A 19922-nucleotide genomic window follows, 5' to 3' on the forward strand; every position below is an offset into this window, starting at 1 on the left:
ATTGTAAAGTGTTTTTATCTGCATTTAGGCCCCTTCTGTATATGCAGGATAATGCACTTTCAATCCACTTTCACAATTTTTTGAAAGTAAGTTTTGCTATTCCGCACAGTAAAATTCAGCTACAAAGTGCATTGAAAGTGGATTATTCTGCACATCCAGAAGGGGCCCCAGATACGCTTTTTTTTTTTCACTCTATGCACTTAAGAGCACGGATACCCTAAATAAGTACTTTGACATCTTTGCCCAAGTAAAGTACATTAGCAGAGTTCTGTTGGAAGGAAGGCCTGGAGGAAGTTTGCTCTTCCCCAGTGTGCTCTCTTTGTTTAGCAGGATCCCTATCCTGTACAATAACGGGATCTTAGTGTTATTTAGCAACAGAAAGCTGGGCTAGAAAGCTATTAGAACTGTGCAAGTATATGTAATGCTTTGTATATCTTCTATTTTCACAGTTTTATCCAAAGAAGGCACCACTGCATGGCAGCACTAAGATTACACTTTGTGGCATGGGATTTCAGTCACGTCCATTTTTCCCTGGCATTGTTGACACACTAACACCCCTTGGTGACTACTGGGTTACAGTGGGACAGAAGAATTGCACTGTGGTGTTTGAAGAGAGCCTTGCAAACAGGTACATTTTAAAGTTAAAGAGCTCTATAATGGTGCTCTATAACAGTGATGGCAAACCTATGACATACATGTCAACAAAGGTGAGACATCACAGCTTTTTCGGTGACATGCCAGCGTTCACCAGTACCTGACAACCATTCTCCCTGTTTGAGTTTGAGCCATTTTTGTAATTATTTGATGTTTCTTAGATAATATACAGCAGCACAAATTATTTGACTGTATTTTAAAAAAATAAATATGTAAATGTCTGAGAATGAGATGTCTCCCAGCGGTCTTCCCCATCCCAGTCCTTTTCCCAGGTGGTGGCCCAGGGAGCGCAGGATGCCCTGCAACTGGCAATCCTGCCCTTGGACTTACCAATGAACACACTGACCTCTTGGGAGCCAAAGGTCAGGAGAGGCTGCAGGGAGCTGGCTGAAGTGCCTGGGCAGCAGAAGTGGGCCTCAGTAGTTTCCATGAGGAGGGTGGGACTGAACCAGCTCTGACCCAGCTACAATCAACAGGCTTCAGCATTCCACTGAGTAGGGCGGGGACAGCACAACCTAGACCAGGCTGCAATCAGGGGAAGGGACAGGAGTCCTGAGAGGCCATTCCTGAGCTAGCAGGGCTCAACCAACAGCCCACCAACCTTTAATACTCTGGAATAGGGAGCCCCAAGCAGGGAGGAACCCTTTCAGGCGGGATAAAAGGGACACAGGAGGAGGCCAGGGGAGAGTGAAGTAAGGAGAGGGATGAGAAGTGTGCAAGCATTTTGTAAACTGCTTGCCATTAAAGCTGTCTGCTGGAAACTGCTAGCCTCATCATGCTTCTTCACCCAGTCAGTGGCCCATCAGGGTGCTGGCTTACATGACAAGGGCAGTGGGGAGGGGAGATACCCACAGTAAGGAATTGTTTCCCTTTTGTTTGAGAGGGAGGGGTGACACATGAGCAGAGTCAAGTGACGCATTTTCCAATGACACACTGAGTCCAAAAGGTTTGAAATCACAGCTCTGAAAACAGGATTCTGCCCCTTTCTTCTCCTTAATTAATTTTCTTTCTCCCTCATCTGATTTCTCTTTGCATGAATGAATATGCCCATGCACCTACAGCTAGAGAGGTGTAGAGAGGTGTTCTTAGTAACTGTTTTTCAGGTATGCATTAAGATACACCACAGTCAAAGCCTGACCACCTTTTAGAAGTCTTGTGTGATCCTTTTGGGTTGGTCTTGGAGGCTTGAGTTCAATCAGCAGAAAGGTGGGGATCCACCAACACTGTAACTATATTAAAAGTTATGCTTTTAAGATTGTTAGTTAGCCTGAGACTTCATGGTAGTATAGAGTATAAATATACAATAAATATAGGCTTCAGTGGCCTATAATGTACAATATTAACTTGTCATCTCTTTCAGGAGTTCTGTGTCTCAATTTATCATTTAGGGTTGAAAGAATTTCATGAGGAAAAAGTAGGTGAGATAGTAGGAGAGCACTTTACTTTGCTACAGTATACTCCATAATTCCTCTGAGAGACTACCTTTAAAAGTCTGAATGCCATTGGCATCATCTTCCAGTGCTTGCTAGTGGTACGTGCCAGAAGCATGCTGCAGAACTTGCAGTGTCCTGTAAGAACTTCAGCTGCAAAAAAAATTGTATCTGCTGATCATGAATTTTATACTGTTGGCTGATTTCATTGAGCTGATCTAGACTTGCAACTTAGTATAACTGAATTCCGTCTTGTAAAGTATAATGTTTATACTTATAAAAATCTCTTTAGGGTTGTCAGTAGCCTGGCAAACTCCTGCTATCCAGCTTCCCTCTAAGAAAAGTTGACTTCCCCTTTGACAATATGGGAAATGTCATAATATATTGTCCAACAATAGGTACAACAAGTAGGAGACCCACAAGTACTTGGGGGATTTCTTTTTCCACTCCTCCTTTATTTCCTCTTTCTCTTCCCTGAAAGCCCCTTTAGTCTCCCCCCTTTCAAGCTTCCTTCTCTTCTTCCCACTAACCAGCCAACCTACCCATCTCTGTTCCTGGCTTCAGCTTTTCTTCCCTTTCTTCTCCCAGTAGCCTTGGAAAACTGTGGCCAAGTTGCTTGAGGTACTGCACCCAGAAACAATATTTCAGCAACCCTGGATCTTGCACCTCCATCATTTCCATGTTGATAAGCTCCTTCAGAAACCATAGTAATTAATTTCTCCCCATCAAATTAATGGAAGTTTTGCAGCATGGCTTCAGAATATCTGCTGGAAGATAATAAGTTATGCAGGGGTAAGAAGGAGAAGAATTTTTTTTCTTCTTGTATGGGATTGCACTCACACAATCTACTGAGTTCTACTGAAGAATTTACAGCAGTGATCTAAAACTCTTTTGAGGGTCTGGAGTCATTAGGAGAGAAAGGGGGTGATGAACAGGATCACATAGTCTTTTACTTCTGATTATTTGTGTCACTCAACTTCCATGGATTTTTGTGTGGCCTATTATACTTTCCTTCCACTGCTCAAGTACCTTTGGTAGTAGTACTTGAAGCTCTTGTGATATGCATGATGGTATTTCAGAATATAAAATATGACATCTAATATGAAATGTAATTATTTCATCAGGATCCTTGGATAGTCCTTTTTAAAAAAAAAAACCCAAGAAGTTTCAGATCCTCATGATTGTATTCATGTTGGCAATTTGTGGTGAGGCTAGGTTCAGTGGTTTTGAAGTAGGGCCCCTTTGCTGAATTCAGTGCTGTCCATATAACCCAAGTCTTTTTTTCTAATTTCCCCCTTCATCTTTTTTATATAACACAACCCAACATTTTCCAAATGCTCTTGCAAAGAAAAAAAAAACCAAGTTCTTAAAAAAATTAACAGCTCACAAATCAGCATGTTGCGACATTTGCATTTAGAGTTAAATACATTTGTTCAGTCTACTTGATTTATTTATATTACAAAATTTGCAGTTTATTTTTAGGATATGGAATTTTCTAGAATTCCTGCTGATAGAATCTCTCGGCCTGTGTGAAGTCCTGAGATGATATCATAGATATTTGTTGCAGCATAAAAGCACCTCAGTTGTCATGTTGAAATCTGGATACATTTTGTATGTTTACACATTGGCAGTATTCCCAGAACGGAAATGAAGCAGCAGTGCAAAATGTTTCCCCCTTGACCTCTATCAGACATACAGTCTAGTGAACTTCGATCTGTATTTGTTTAAAGTAATACAACTAGGTATGACTGGAAGGTTTTTTATATGAATAGGGAAATGATTGGTATGTGGGCAGGAGAATCCATCACATTAGGTGGGAAAAGGAATGCCTTAAAAAAACTGTACCAACATATAGAGATTAGTGGACACCTTTGCCCCAGGCTAAATATAATCTGGCAGGTCTGAATAAGTTCTAAACCAGGGATGTTACTGGGCTGAGCAAGGTCCAGCTAACCATAGAGGAGGAGAGGCTGTTTACTCCTCAGTGATAATAGTGGCAGGAAGGACAGTGTACAGGATGTGTATTTCTACACTTTTTCCAGAAGCTCTCTACCAAGACTCTATGGTAGATTCCACATGGTCCAAAAACAGCGGTGTGAAAATGGTGTAAAAGGGTTTAAAACAGTGTAAAAGGCTTTACACCACTGTTTTCACACCACTGTTTTTGGCCCATGCAGAATCAGCCTATATGGGTATGCATTTGAGAATCTGCTATCTGCATCTGGTTTATTTCTAGATTTTGGCAATATCCAACTTAAAAGTGTCTTTATTTCTTTAACGTTAAACATACCTTGCCTCATGATGAGTAGCCATGGTAGTCTGTCTGTAGCAGTAGAAAATATAAAACAGTTAAGAGTCCAGTAGCCCCTTAAAGACTAACACAATTTCTGGCAGGATAAGAGCTTTTGTGAGTCACAGCTCACTTCTTCAAATACAACAAGAATGTGAGTCCATTTGTCCTTCAGCAGAGAAGAGTGAATTCCATGACCCAGTGGCAATAGCATGTAAATATCAATAGAAGGTAAATGACAGTGTGATTTGAAGAGGGATAGTAGGCATGGAGAAATCAGCATTGGTAATGAGACAGGAATCCTAGGTCTCTATTCAATCCAGGAGAATGTATTGAGCTTCATTATTAGTTGTAATTAGTTGCAATTCAACAGTGTTTCTAATCTCCCTTTAAAACTTTTTTGTAAGAGAACTGTTGTTCCTAAATCAGCAATTGAATGTCCTGGAAGGTTAAAATGTTCCACACTGTTTTTTGAATGTTGTGGTTTCTGATGTCAGACTTATGCACATTTAATCTTTCTTGCAGGGACTGGCCTGTTTGTCCCATGTAGAGGGTGGAAGGGCATTGGTGGCATGCAATGGCATAAGTCACTTTAGAAGTTGAGTGGGAGTATGAACCTGAGATAGTATGGCTGACGTTAATGGGCCCAGTGATAGTACTGTTAGGATCTTTATGTGAGCAATGTTGGCATTTTGATTTGTTGCAGACCTTGGTTCCAGAGCCCATGTTTCTGTTAAGTAGCTTATCGTTGTGGGTGAGTTGTTGTTCTCCCTCTGAGCTTGGAGAACATCTCGTGGGTGATTCTCACCATTCAACTGGGGAGGCAGGAAACAATTCTTTCTCCATCCTGAAGGACATGGGTCCACCCTCTCCTCCTCAGTTCTTTTTCTGCCTCAAATGGAAGAGCAGCTAGTGAGGTTACCTGCACTATTGCATTTCTATTCTAGATCTTAAGCCTATCCTTTCTGATTTCCTTCTTACCTAATAATCTTATATACTCTCCCTTGTCTCCCTGCTGACTTCTCTGCTCTGTCTTTTCCCTCCTGGCCAGTGTGGTATAGTGGTTAAGAGCAGGTGGACTCTGATTTGGTGAACCAGATTTGTTTCCCCCACTCCTACACATGCAGCCTGATGGGTGACCTTGGGCTAGTCACAGCTCTTTCAGAACTCCTTCAGCCCAACCTATCTCACCAGGTGTCTGTTGTGGGAAAAGAAAGAGCTGCTTTGAGACTTTTTACGGTTGAGAAAAGTGGGGTATGTCTTCTTTTCATCTTTCCTACCATGTCATCTTTCCTACCATGTCAGCAGGATATTGCAGTTGTGAAAAATTCTGGCAGGGTCCTTCAAGTGAGTATCTCTGTTGGAGCAAATGCAGCTATAGTGTAGGACTTGGCTATAGACAATGGACTGATTGATATGGTTGGGATGGTAGCTGGAGGCATGTAGATATGTTTGCTGATCTGTCACTTTCCAGTGTAAAGTGGTGCTTGTGTGTCCCTCATGTGTCTGTACTGTGGTATTTAGGAAGTGTATTTCAAGTTCATAGTCATTCATAGTTAGATTGATGGTGGGATGGAAGTTGTTGAAAGCCTTGTGAAACAGAACAGCATTGGCACCTCTTTTTAAAATTAATTGATGACATTTTCTTCATCTGGACTCAGGGCAATGAACCTTTCACCATCTTTCCTGTCTTTCAGGTACAGCCAAGTGCCACCGTGGAAGGATTCTGGTGAAGTTATTGTTTGTGCTTTAGAACCACAGGACAAACAGGTGGATCTGGAGCCACAAAGAGTTGAAGTCACCATCATAGAGAAGAGACAGACCCCATTTTATATCAGTGGCTCTTCAGTCCGTGACGGCTTTGTGTTTGTGGTAAATTTATCTCCACCAGCTCTTGCATGGTCCTTGTCTGTTATTCAGTGACTTTGTGAGAACTTTCCAGATAGACTTGTTGACAGCTAATTATAGGTATGGTAATGCTCTATAAGTAGTTGTGCAGAGGCAGATGCTTGTTAGGACCAGTGGTATAGAAGCCATCTTGAACCATGAGCAAAGGCAGGGTATAAATGTTTAAATAAATAAGGTGTATTTAAATGTTTGTTCTTTTTATTAACAGGAGCCGAAAGTAACATCTATCCATCCTACTTTTGGCCCACAAGCTGGAGGAACAGAGATCTTTATCTGGGGGAGAAACCTCCTGGTTGGGAATGCAAGGACCATAATAATTAATGGCCTAAATTGCCCTGTGGTCAAGCAAAGGGAAAGGTATGGCAAGTACTAACCTGAAAGGATGGCATTGGTTTGTTGGGCTGGGAGCTGAATGCAAAGCCTTATAAAAAATGCCTGGAACTAGCATTCTAAAACAAGATACATTTAGAAGAGTAATCCATATTATGCAGTCCTCAAAGGAGTTAAAATTGAATATGCTCATTTCTAAGCAGTATGTACGCTGTCAGTGAGAAATAAATGTGACCCATCACAAATATTTAGCTTGGCTGGTTTTGAGTAGGCATAGCCGAAGTGACTCTTTCCTTCTCCAGCTATGATGGTAAGCACTCAAGGAGAAGGAAGAAAGTAACAGAGTTATAATTTCCTCAGCATAGCATAGCCAACTCCAGGCTCGGAAGTGCCTGGAAATTTGGGAGTGGAGCCTGGGGAAGGTGGAGCTTGGGAAAGGAAGGAAGCTCAGCAGGGTATAATGCCATAGAGTCCAAACTCCAGAGCATCCATTTTCTCCAAGGGAAGGGATCTCTGTAGTCTGGAGGTTAGCTATAGATCCAGGAGATGCAGGACCCAGCTGGAGACTGGCAACCCTAATTAGAATATAAAGATAAAGATCAGTTGCAGTGGCAACTCTTTCTTGTGGACTGGAATGTGTATATGGCTAGCTGCTCTCCCAGTTTTCATATTTTCATGATGAAAAACAATCCCAGTGGTTCAGTGAGGTCTAGCAGAAGTCTGGCATTAAGTCTGTTTTTCTGTGTCTAAGAATTTAAGTGGTGGAATCACAGCCATATGTAGCTCCTGTAGTTGATCACGCTTTCTTCACAGTGGCTCGGTACTCCCAGGCTGATGTTCGCTCTTGATAATTTATCTATCAGTCTAGCTATTATTTATATTATTAATAGTGCTTTCTCACTGGGATGCAAGGCAGATGACACAAGATAGTCAATAAAATCAACAGGATGGGACCTCGAGTAAACACTGAAATGGGATTTGGGTTGTAGGACCAAACAGAAATCTAAAAAACAGAACTGAAGAAAAGCAAATGTGAGGAGAAGAACAACAGCTACTTCTTTGTGAAGCATATGGAAGGGATGTCCTGAATTCAACCCCTAGGCTGACAGGTTCTGAAAGATACTGTCTAAGTCCTCTATCTTGCAGGTATATTAGTAGCTGTTAATATCATTTCACCATTCTCTTACTCAGCTTTGACCAAGGGTTAAAGAACATTTCATTGGCATATGATGTGGTTTCATCCCAAAGCCTGTTGCTGCAAAAATATATAGGAGTCTGGTGGTATTTTAAAGATTTTGGAATAAGTGTTCATACGGTTCATAAGGTTTCATTGGTGCTTTTTATTGTGTTGTGGTATATAAATCTTGTCAGGAATCCTCACAGTTACGGTCATGGAACTACCCCCAGTATGGGGACCATTTCTACAGTTGGCCAGGCATAAGTATAATTGCATGAGTATAATTTTGCAGAGCAACCTTTCCTCCAAAGAACAGTGTCTGCCCCAAGACCAACAGCATAGAGGAAGGTAGAAGCGATAGATATCTGAGAAAAGCCATGTCATTCTGTGTATCTCGTTTTTAACCAGCCAAGGAGAAGAGGCCATAATTTGTACTAGTCCTGCTTCAAACAACCTGACCAGTGCTTCTGTGACTGTAGTGATAGATGAAGAACAGTTTCTCTCCCCACAGCACTTCAGTTATCGAAAAGATCCCCAGATACATCATATATCTCCAAACTGCAGCTATGAGTAAGTCAGCCTTTTCAGTCATGCCTCAGTTTCTAAGACAATATTTTGTTTACATCACATCACATCTCCTGTCCATGGCTTGTTGTGATGTATACTATGCACCAATTCTAATAATCAAGTGTGGGCTGATCTGCAGGTATCTAATTCTGTAGATTGGCCCCTAGTTACCAAAAACAGATAGTTCTGTAAACTTGGGGGAACCCCTTTTCCAGGTTTGCAGAAAAATATAAAAACATTGAAAAATACCTTTCAAAACCAATAGTGTTGTCTGTTGATGCACAGCTGCTATACTCCTTCACTGCATGTGGGCGGGGGAAGGTGGTGATTGAAGTAGCAAAGGGGACAGGCAAGAAGTTGGGTGAACCATCAAGGCACTAAAGAGGCTGGGAGGGGGTGGGGTAGAATCAAAGGGGGTGGGTGGGATGGCTTCTTCTGGAAGTTTCTTGCAGTTCCCTACTTGTTTATTATAATTTATCGATGAAATGACATTGCTGGAGTCACAAGTCAACAAACTTCTGAGGACTTCCTCAAATTTCAAGGAGAGGATACCATCTGTTTTGCCTTTGCAGACCTGGGTAGCAGTAGCATTGATAATTGAGTACTCTGTAATACAGTAAATCAGTTTCTAATCTTTTATTGTTCACACCAGGGGTCCCCAAACTTTTTAAACAGGGGGCCAGTTCACTGTCCCTCAGACTGTTGGAGGGCCGGACTAAAAAAAACTATGAACAAATTCCTATGCACAAATGATTGTAAAATGTTTGATTTCACCTTTCAGCCTTTCTGTCATGGTCTATTTTTAGAACAGTGACCAAAGTATGTCAAGTACAGGGTGGGCTCCAAATATTGTTGGGGAGGCTGTGGAATACCTTCCCCTGTAAAAAAAAAAAGCAGAACTTTCCCAATGAAGCATTCCATCTAACCCAGGATCAGGTATCTTCCTGGGTTCTTTCCTGCCTAGCAGCCAGCGAGCGATTCGCCAGCCTGGCTGATGCCAATGGGAGTGAGGCGGAACAGAAAGCCTGAGAGCAGCACATGGAGTAGCCGAGAGGGAAGGGTGGAGCAGGCGTTGCCACATGTAAGGTTTCCAACTCTGGGTCAGAAAATGCATGGAGATTTGGGGGTGCCATCATGTAACTGCAATCAACGGCCGTTGGGGCCAGTTCCTCCTCTCCCTCGAGCCCCCACTGCACATGAATGGAGCCATCGCCGCCATGCCTGGCGGGCCGGATAAATGCCTTCAGGGGGCCACATTTGGCCCCCGGGCCGTAGTTTGGGGACCCCTGGTTCGCACCAACAGAATACCTTTGAAGTCTGTCTGGGTGTGGCAATTTTGTTTTGCCTTTATTTCATGGCCTTCTTCTTTTTTCAGAGGGTCAAATATTTCCATCTTTGGCACCAATTTGGATTCAGTGTATCAGGCAAAGATACAATTTGTGGCTGCAGGAGTGCAAACAGAAGCCAAAGTGAGTATTCCATTCAGAAGAAAAATAGATGCAATTATTTTTAGTCACTAAGATCTGCTCAATACAGTCACTGAAGCTGCTCAGCACCATCATAATACTATGAAAACATTCATTGCCAAAAGACAGCCCAAATGAGGTTTGATTTCAGAATATTATCAGTCTCTAACTTTGGTACATTTCATAGAATCATAGAATTATGAAGTTGGAAGGGGCCATACAGGCCATCTAGTCTAACCCCCTGCTCAATGCATGATCAGTTTAGAGCATCCCAGACAAGTGTTCCTTTCTTGGGGAAAAGAACCCCACAGGTGTGGAGCAAGCCAACTATAAAATCTCCATATATGTTGTTATTGTAGGTAGGAACATGGCCCATAGAGATTCAGTAGGGAAAGAGGGATTCAGGATGCTTGGAGATTATTTAAAACCATTATAATAGATCCCGAAAAAATTATATCACAAATAAGAAAAGGCACCAAGCAAATCCAAGACAATGCAAGCATTGTTAAAAAGCAGTGGATTAGATGCTGTAGAATGGTTCCCTAATAGTTGGGAAGGCCATGTTCATTAATTTGCCTGTCCAGCTGCAGACCACTTTACCCTCACCTCAATGCTGTTGAGGTCTCCTGTTCCTTAGGAACAGCATTTTTTCATTTCATTTTCACATTTAATTTATATTCCGCCTCCCCCGGAGGGCTCAGGGCGGCAAACAACAGTAGTGAACAAACAATAATATACTATAAGCAATAACCAATTATATCAGCTAACCCCCAAATCACAGTTCCCACAACTACAAAAACTAAAATACAGTGAACAAGCATAGAGTCTGCTCAATCAACCTTCCCCAAACAGTCCCTGAACGGGTGGTGCCCTTCGGCTGCTGCCCAAGTCAGCTGCCTTGGGCTGCTGGTGGAACTCCTGTTGTAGCTGCAAGACCCCACCCCCTGTAGGTGTTTCCAATGGGGTGGGTGGGGAAGGACTCTCACTCCTTCCCATGGGCAGCAGGTGGCAGCTCACCAGGTGAACTTCTGCTTAGATGGCAGGTAGGCAAACAAACAGGGGAGGGGATTTTGTTCTGGAGTGCAGGAAGATGAGGAAATTGTGCTCTGTTGCTGGAATTCCATTGCATCAATGGAAATGTTTCACAGGATCTAATCTAGTATCAGTGAAGCCCATGAAATTGACTGGCAGCAGGTTCAGAATGAATGAATGAAGGTTTGTGCCTTTCATTGAGAGGCATTTTTGCCATCCTTCTGATTTAATTCTTATAGCCCTTCCAGGTTTAGCCTCTACACTTTGGTAACATGGACCCTGCTATAAACACAGTACTCTTGCAATTATCAGACTGATAAAATTAAGCTGAATTAAACTAAACCATTTCCTTATTGCCTCCATTTTGGTATGATACCTTTAGGTATGCAAGAGGCCACCATCAGCAAACACCCTGGTGTGCCAAAGTCCTGCCTACCGGTTTGAGAACAAGATTGAAAGTGTTCCTGGGATCCTGAGAATCTTGATGGATGGTGCTCTGGGGGGCAAGGCATTTCATACTTGTTACTACCCCAAGCCACAGATCTATCCCTTTGAGAATGAAGACAGATTGTACACACTCATACAAGGAGAAGATAAGATCAAGATTAATGTATGCAATGGGGTTTTCTATCCTAATTTCTACATTACTTTGGTGGAGTGGGAGAATAAGAACAGATTTATACATTGTGAATTGATGAGTTATATATGAACACTTGTTCATTATTATAGTTATAAAAGGACACCTGTTCATATTATGACTGACATCTGTTGCTTATTTTCCTAAGCAGTGTAAATGAGAGTTAAACTATGTATGTCAATGGAATTCTGTGATTGGATTCCCTGAGATGTAATCTGGCAGCAAAAAGTAGCCATAAATGGTGGGGTTGTGTTTCCTGGGTCAGAGCCCTCTCTCCCACAACTGTTTTAAGTCAAGTAGGGGACAAGACAGGCCAAATGCAGGATGCTGTTCAGGCTCAAAAGCCACACTGGGAGATCCATCTAATGTGGTGTTTAGCTGCAGAAGAACCAGCAGCACTTCTGTGAGTGGACTGCTATGAGTACGTAGTATCTTACTGCATCATCTGTGATTAATATCAATCCACAGCTGAGTTACTCCCTTCTAAGTCCATTGAAGTCAATTTGCTTAAAAAAGTATAGCTCTGCTTGGGGTGGCACTAAGGGTTTTCAACCTTGTATGTTTCCTGTAACAACATTAGTTGCATAAACTGATACATACATTGAAGTCAACTGGTAATATCAGTTCGTACTGACAAAACAGAGAGGGACTTATTAAATCAGATGGCACAAGTAGGATCTGTTAAGTTTGGTAACTTGATAGGATTTCACATTCTAGGTTATAATGAGAAAGAATTGTGGAAAGAGACCTTTGCACCCATGGAGAAAACTGGGACAAAGATGAACATGCCAAATTAGAATCATCAATTTATCATGCATATAGTTGGACAGACAAATGGAGTTGTGAGACAAGATAGATGTAATGGAGAAAATCTGGGGGGAGGAGTTGGAAGCAACTGAGATTCCTGCCTCCCCTGATGATAGTTTGTATGTATTTTTATGTCTTTGTGCAGCATAGAGGTCTGGATGCTCTGTCAGGTTGCATGAATATCTCTATGACTATAGCTGGCAGGATGTGCCACCCTAGTGTGCTGAAGAATGAGGTGACTTGTCGAATCCCCAAAAGCCTAAACATCCCTCTGGATAATTTGCCTGTTCAGGTAACATTGGTGACAGTTTTCTGTCATCATACCAATACCAAGCCATGGCTGCTTCTGGTCTGTTTTTCTGCTGGCCTCTCCTGCTTTTTCTCTTGTTTTCTTTGTTCATAAGTATGGTTTTCTGCTCAAGAGCAGCCTGGCATGCCAAAAATTATTCATATGATAAATGGTATTTCCATCAATTCTTCTTCTGGCTCTACCTTCTACCCACTTTTTCTGTTAGCCTCTCCTTTTTAAATGCGGAGGCAGTAGCAAGTCCCTGTATGATATGGAATAAAGGGAACCAGAGGAGGGCAATCAAAATGGTAAAAGGTCTGGAGTCCATGCCCTACAAAGAGACACTTAGGGAGCTGGGGATGTTTAGTCTGGAGAAGTTAAGGTTAACGGGTGATATGATAGCCCTGTTTAAATATTTGAAGGGATGCCATGTTGAAGAGGGAGCAGTCTTGTTTTCTGCTGCCTCAGAGTCTAGGACACAGAGTAATGGATTCAAGGTGTAGGAAGAGATTCCACCTAAACATTAGGAAGAACTTTCTGACTGTCAGGCCTGTTCAACAGTGGAATTCACTGCCTCAGAGAGTGGTGGAGTCTCCTTCTTTGGAGGTTTTTAAACAGAGGCTGGATGAACATATGTCGGGAGTGCTTTGATTGTGTGTTCCTGCATAGCAGGGGGTTGGACTTGATGGCCCTTGTGGTCTCTTCCAACTATGGTTCTATGAATCACTAAAGGAAGTGACCTTCACCTAAAATCAGGTCACACAAGTTCTTTCCATTACATCTTCTGGTGAATTTGAGGAGTACCAGGAAATCTGCCCTTCAGAGCTACTTGTAAGTTCAGAGTTGAGTAAATTCTGACCTTAAAATTTCTTAAAGGAATTCTTGTCGAGGCCAAATTAAATGAGCCAGGGATGCATTTTTACAGGAGAACATTGGGCAATGTTTCTGACTGTCTTGACATTGTTCATCAGACTCATTTATCTGTTGAGAAGCATTTCCTCAGTTTGGAGTTTAGCAGGGGATTTTAATACTCTCTCTTGATTTTCATGCATGCAACTTTGGCAGGGGAATTGGGGAGGAAGCACTGAAAATCTCATTGAGGTCAAAAAATGCACTTGGCAGTGGACAGCATGAGCTTCCCAGTTTCAGAGCTTTGTTGTTTTTGCACTTACAACACATGCTGAATAACAGTTCTGGTGCCTGAGGTTGTGTTACCCCACTACCCACATCCCAGATGGCATTGTTGGCAAGGACACACCCAGTCTGAAGCCACACGGATCAAATGCTGCCAGTGTAGTACTTCCTGTTCTTAGAGTCATTGCTGGAGACAGCTGTGGAATGCAGGTACACAGCCTACTCTTTCCTTTTGTCTGTCCTGTAATTCTCTTGCCATTAATTTCATTAGGTGCCTCCAAATTCTCATTTTATTGGAGAGGGAGAAAAAGCTTCCTATAGTCACTTCCTCTACCCCATGTATAATTTTATAAACCTCTAACATATTCCCCCTCATACGAAAGATGCTCCAACTTGTTGATCTAGTTGGCTCCCTTCCTGTGAATTGTTTTCCTGCTCTGCAATATGCTTTTGAGATATTGCAACCAGCACTGCACATAGCCAAATGAGGCCACACTATATAGATCTGTACAGGGCATTACAATATTTGCCGTTTTATTTTCAATCCCCATCCTAATAATTTCCAGCAAGGAGTTTCTCCTTCACACCGCTTCTGCACACTGATTCAACATAAGCTATCTACTAGAACCCCAAGATCTCCTTCAATCTTGATTCCATGACTTTTTAAAACAAAAATTGGAGCGATATTTGCCACTTTCCATTTTACAGCAAAGAAAGATTGGAGTGAAACCCAAAGGGAGGTGCATTCATGCACCACGAAGCTGCAGGGAAGCAGGAGAAAAAACCCACTTCCCAACAACATTGTAACTAGGGCAAATAAGTCATATGGAAAGATTTAAAGATTCTTGGGGGAAGAGAAGGGGTCTTTTGCAGCTCCTTTCCCATGATTCCCCTCCCCCACTGCTCTCCTGAGCTCCACCATTGCAGTCCTTAGCAGTCTAATGGTTGGAAGGAGATTTACAGATGGATTGTAATGGCACCCTTCCAATATGTCACCACAACAGCCATGGCAGGTCTCCAGTTATGTTTATACATGGAATTGATTATAAGTTGACCCAAAATACTAGAAGAAACAAGAGTATTTTTCAAGGCAGTACAGTGGCCCTCCAAGTTTCTACATCACCCCTGTTCAGTGGTCAACACCAAGAATACAAACATACTAATATAGGACTTGGGGAGCCCATACTTGCCCGATCTTGTTGGATCTTGGAAACTATGCAGTGCCATTTGGATGGGAGATCACCAAGGAAGTCCAGAGTTGTTACACAGAAGCAGTCAATGGCAAACCACCTCTGAACATCTCTTGCCTTGAAAATATTGTGGGAGCCACTATCAATCAACTGCAACTTGACAGCATTTTGCACCCACAAAATGTGACTTGCAGACAATAATGCCACTCAAAGGCTAAGTCTGGGTTGCTAGCACTAAGTGCTCCTGTGCTTCTCTTGTGGACGTCAGTGCTGTGGCATGTCTGATAACCAATTCCAAAATGTCCCTTCCTTCTTTTAGATTTGTGTGAATGACAACTGCACAGATGTGGGCTTTGTGACTGAGGTCTCCTCCTTGTCCCCTGTTGCTGTTGTCTTGGGGACCATTGTGGCCATCCTAGTCCTCTGCCTCTTGGGATTTCTGCTAATGAAATATATGCGGAGGAGGAGGAGGAAGAAGATAGGTAACTACAAGCCTTTCAAAATATTCCTTCAAGAAAGTGTTTCATCAGTGGTATCCATTCAGCTATATTTCTGCACTTTTTTCAAGACAGTGCTGATTTAAGTCTGACCATGGGGCTCTGATCAGAGACTTGCCATGTCTCCAGTCTGCCTTAGGCTGTTTTCACATGGACCTTTAGGTCTGTGTCATTGTTGCCCCACCCCCCAAAAAACTGCACAGGGTTTTTTAAAGCTTCTGGGTGGATTGTCATGCAATCATCCACCTTCTGGATGCCTGCTTTGGCAGGTCTTTCCAAATATATTTAAAGTGGCTTTGTTCACCATGTAGATAGGTGGGTTTTGAAGTTTCATACCTCCTCACCCTTGGTTGATGCCATTTTCTTCTTGTATCTCCTTGTGCCTGCAACCTCACCATTGGTAGGGATTTTGATGACTGAAACACACTAGAACACCATTCTAGGGATGTTTGGGCACAAGAGGAAACCATGGACAATACCCCATTGAGGGGCCCTCCCTGGTCTCTGTGAATGCCTCTGCATGGAGGCTGTGTACTACTGACAAGTTCGCTGTGCTTTTTCCAGGTACTTCAAACTTGGAAAGATTAAGTTTCAACAGGGGCACGCCAACCATCCCTCTCTTTCCCTCCAACACTGGTTACACAAATGGTACTGGTAAGGACTGGTGTGTTTGTACTCTCTATACTAAAGGATGTGAACATGTTAAGATCAGCCTGGGGTTCTGATTCCTCAAAAGAAGATTTCCTAAGCAGGGGCAAATTGCTTAGTCAGATAGCTTCTCTGGCTGTACACCAGCAGTGACCTCTCACTGTCTCTCTGGGGACAAGATTCCTATAGCCTTCTCCATACCTGCAACAATTTACTCTCAGTGCCCCTCTCTGCCAAACCCCAGCTATGCTCAAATGCCTAATCTACTCAGGATCTAGAGATCTTTCATTTTCCCTTCAACCCCCTGCTTGTTTTGGTTGAAAGGAGCTTAGAGTGCAGGGAGCTCATTTTGTCAGGAATTTGGAAAAGACTAGTGGCAGAAGATGCCATTGGCCAACTACGCACAAAGTGTCTGCTGTGTGGTGGGGGCAAATGTCCATCGCAGCAAGATTGCTTGTACAGATGTGTTTCCTCTAGCCCAGATTTCACTTTCTATTCTCTTCACGGCAAGCAAATCCACTTATAGCACAACTTTAATTTGCTTCACTGCCAGAGCAGGGCAGATTTGCCAGTGAGCACAGCTTTGCCCAGACCTCTTCCTTCCCCACAGGGCCAACTTACCTACCTCACCCCATCCACTGCCTTGCTTTCCTCTGTATGCCTTCCCCTTCACCCCCCCTCCCTGTTGCTGACTCCTTCCCACTTCTTTCTTTTCCCGCTGGAATGCTTTCATTGCCCATGACCTCCCCTTCCTCCAGTGATCCTTGACTGGTTGCCCAGTCAACCTTGGTGTACCAAGTAGATCGGAAAAGGGACCATTGGGAACAAACATTTTATTTCTCCTACCGGACTTTGAATCTCTCCCTTTCATTTCTTTTCTGCCTGCCATTTCATGATGCTTCGGCAATTCTCCATGCTGCTCACTAATTTGCTGATGCTCCCTATGCTTTCTGAAGAAAACCCCCAGGAAAACTTTTCAAATGGTGAATCACGTTGTCCCTTTGCAGCTTGCACCCCACCATTATTCCTGCTCTCAAAAGGTTTTCGTAGATCATGTCTTTAATGTCATGGTTTCCTTATGTATCTGTGTAAAATAACCAACAATGGCGAAAGGATGCCCTTTTTTGTGCTTTGGGGAGCTTGATGGTGCTTCATAGTGCTGTCTTTGGGCAAACAAGCGCACATTGCCCTCTCATGGACACAAGTGAAAAAGCTAGACGGGTCTGAGGGGGCAGAATTTAAATGAAGGTGATGCAATAGCTGCAGAACAAAAAACACCACAGATACCAAATGGGAAACACCTGGCCCACTGCTAACATGGTGAGAAACAGTGGGGGGAAAGAGCTGTGGGTAATGATAATGAACATGCCCTGAAACAAACACTCCGCTGTGAATTCTGTTTGGGATTGCGGCTAAGCTCCTGTGCATAATGGGCCACTATGAACTATTTTTTAAAAAAAGAATGGACTTGTTGGCATCTGACTTTCATTTCTTCTCTCCGCTGTTCTTTGAGAATGTTGCCTGGTAGGGAGCCTAACCAACAGCCTTTTTTCTCAGGCAGCAGCAATGGTTCTTCTGTGCCCCTCATGCGGATACCATCCTGCTCCATTGAAAATCTTCGCCCAGAACTGCTGGAAGAGGTGAAGGATGTCCTAATCCCAGAAGAGCAGCTGGTAATGCACAAGGATCAGATCATTGGCAAAGGTGAGACCAGTGCAAAGTTTTGTTAGCAGACAGTTTTACCGTGTATATCAAATACTGGCAAAGCTGCAACAGGGCGGGGGCTCTATGCCCCAGGCGAGTGCCATTGGTGTCATGTGGGGGCCCCCAGAAAAATCACCTCCAGACCTCCCTCCCAGGGGCAGGATCAGAGGTGGGATCCAACCAGTTCTCACCACTTCTCTAGAAGTGGTTACTAATTTTTTCTGAGTACCGAGAAAAGGTTACTAAAGCAACCTCCCTGCCCAATAGGGACTGGAGGTGCGTGTGTGCGGCAGCGCCACTGTTTGAATCCCACCACCATTGGAACCTGTTATTAAAATTTTTGGATCCCACCACTGGGCAGGATGTGGGCGAATCAGGGCAGGTGGGGGTGGACTAAGGAAGGGGCAGGAGCATGCAGGCAGGTCGTGCCCTGGGTGCAGTTCCCTCTCACTCCATCACTGCAGCCACTCCCTCTCTGCTCAGTGTCTTGACACTTTGTGCTTACTGTTGCTCCTCTTTGGTGTATGAACCTCACGGAGCCTGTAAGGTTCCAGTGGCAGGTATTCTTACTGGAGCTCCAGTCTGCTTTTCCCTGGATGGATGGCAAAAACAGTGAGAGATGATCAGTGTCTCTCTTGTTTCAGTGAATAAATAATGTTGGAACAGCAAGTTGAGAAAGCACTCATCTAAATTTTCATTTTGTTCCTGCAAGGGCTGATGCATTTTCCCTTTGCATTCTGTTTGGTATTAAATTGAATAGATATTTGATTTTTTTGAATGGAGAGTGCCATTTTCCTCCTTCTCAGAAGTCTGTGTAACAGAGACTAGCTTCTGTACCCAGCACTCCTCATCTAATGCAGTCTGCAACATCTTTTACAAGCGACAAACCAGAAACCCCAAGACCACTGCCTGAAATGTCTCCCCAACTCATTTTTGTTTATTTGTTTTTCATATCCAATCTGATATGAGTACAGAGAATATGATAGCATAGAATTTTGGCTGGTATTACACAACTTTTGTGTTTGGATTTTTCTATGGATAGTGTGGCTACCTAGGATGTCTGCTGAATGCAGAAACTTTTCCACAAGAGCAGCATGAGAGCGAGATCTCTGTCATTCCCAGAGCATGGCTTCCTCCTTTTAAACTGCCCCCCCCCCCAGCTGTCCCTTTAATACCAGCTCTGCCTGCAGCAATGATCAGATAATATTTTTAACTGCATGCCATAAAAAGCTTCAAGTGTCCGTGTCCACTCTAAAACCTCTATGAAAGGGAGAGGATGTTTTTCCCCTGTCTGGTTGGTAACCTTATTCCCAGAGAGGAACTGTGGGATATATTTTCCAACATGAACTAATGAATTTTGTGTCACAGGATGCAGAATTTGAAAGCCTTACTATTCTATTTTGGTGACCATGCAAATCCCTTTCAGGCAATGCATATGAAGCAAACAAGCTACGTGAAATCTTTCAAGTATGTTTGTTTGCCAGCCATGTTGTCTCAAAGCCACAGCCTTGGAACAGGGTTCTGTAACGTGCATTTCAGTACTGTAAATCCCACAATGTGCCTTTCTGACCCGGTAGTGATAGTGCATACTGGAAGGGTCATGTGTAACCCACTTACTCCAAACACACAGTCAGACATGTCACCTGAAAAGGGCTTTATTTTCATTTGTTGCCTTTGTATCCCATTTTTCTCTGAGGAGGTTTGGGCTGTTTCCACCTCAGTACTTTCCCATGAGGTTGGGCTAAGAAATAGATACCTTCCAAGGTCATCTACAGAATTTGTGACTGAGCTGAGGTTTGAACTGGGGGATAACTCACCCTTTTTGGCCAAGGCTGGATATATCAGGAAGCCATCCATTAGCATATTATGAACCATTAGGAATTAGGACAATACATATAGCTAAGACTATCTTGGGTTCAAATGAAGCCAGGTATGCTCTCTGATTTGTCTAAACTAGGACATTGTGACTTCACTATGCTAGTTTAAGTGATAGTTTAGTTTATCAAGTCACTTTAAAAAACCTTGTAGCGATGGATGGCAGAAATCTGGTGATTCATTTCATTGCCGACTAAGGTTAAACACCAGAGAAAATATCCTAATCTCAGATCTTTTCTTCTTCACATTTTACTCCTTATTTCTTCCAGAGCAGATACAGATAAATT

At 43.0% G+C, this 19922-nt stretch overlaps 1 protein-coding gene across 2 annotated transcripts in view; it reads left to right on the top strand.

Moving 5' to 3' along the window:
• The window catches only part of MST1R (macrophage stimulating 1 receptor), a 56593-nt gene that overhangs the window by 21541 nt on the left and 15130 nt on the right, over window positions 1–19922 (top strand). The window contains exons 6-15 of one of the 2 annotated variants that reach the window (XM_048492205.1): window positions 450–628; window positions 6072–6246; window positions 6491–6639; window positions 8198–8359; window positions 9732–9825; window positions 11237–11464; window positions 12444–12590; window positions 15231–15393; window positions 15973–16062; window positions 17614–17760. In XM_048492205.1, coding sequence (XP_048348162.1) covers window positions 450–628; window positions 6072–6246; window positions 6491–6639; window positions 8198–8359; window positions 9732–9825; window positions 11237–11464; window positions 12444–12590; window positions 15231–15393; window positions 15973–16062; window positions 17614–17760 — 1534 coding nt within the window. The remainder of the gene's footprint in view (window positions 1–449; window positions 629–6071; window positions 6247–6490; window positions 6640–8197; window positions 8360–9731; window positions 9826–11236; window positions 11465–12443; window positions 12591–15230; window positions 15394–15972; window positions 16063–17613; window positions 17761–19922) is intronic. The other variant, XM_048492206.1, reaches the window with a different exon arrangement.

This window comes from Sphaerodactylus townsendi, linkage group LG03, assembly GCF_021028975.2.
Source record: "Sphaerodactylus townsendi isolate TG3544 linkage group LG03, MPM_Stown_v2.3, whole genome shotgun sequence".
In the NCBI taxonomy this organism is placed as follows: Eukaryota; Metazoa; Chordata; class Lepidosauria; order Squamata; family Sphaerodactylidae; genus Sphaerodactylus; species Sphaerodactylus townsendi.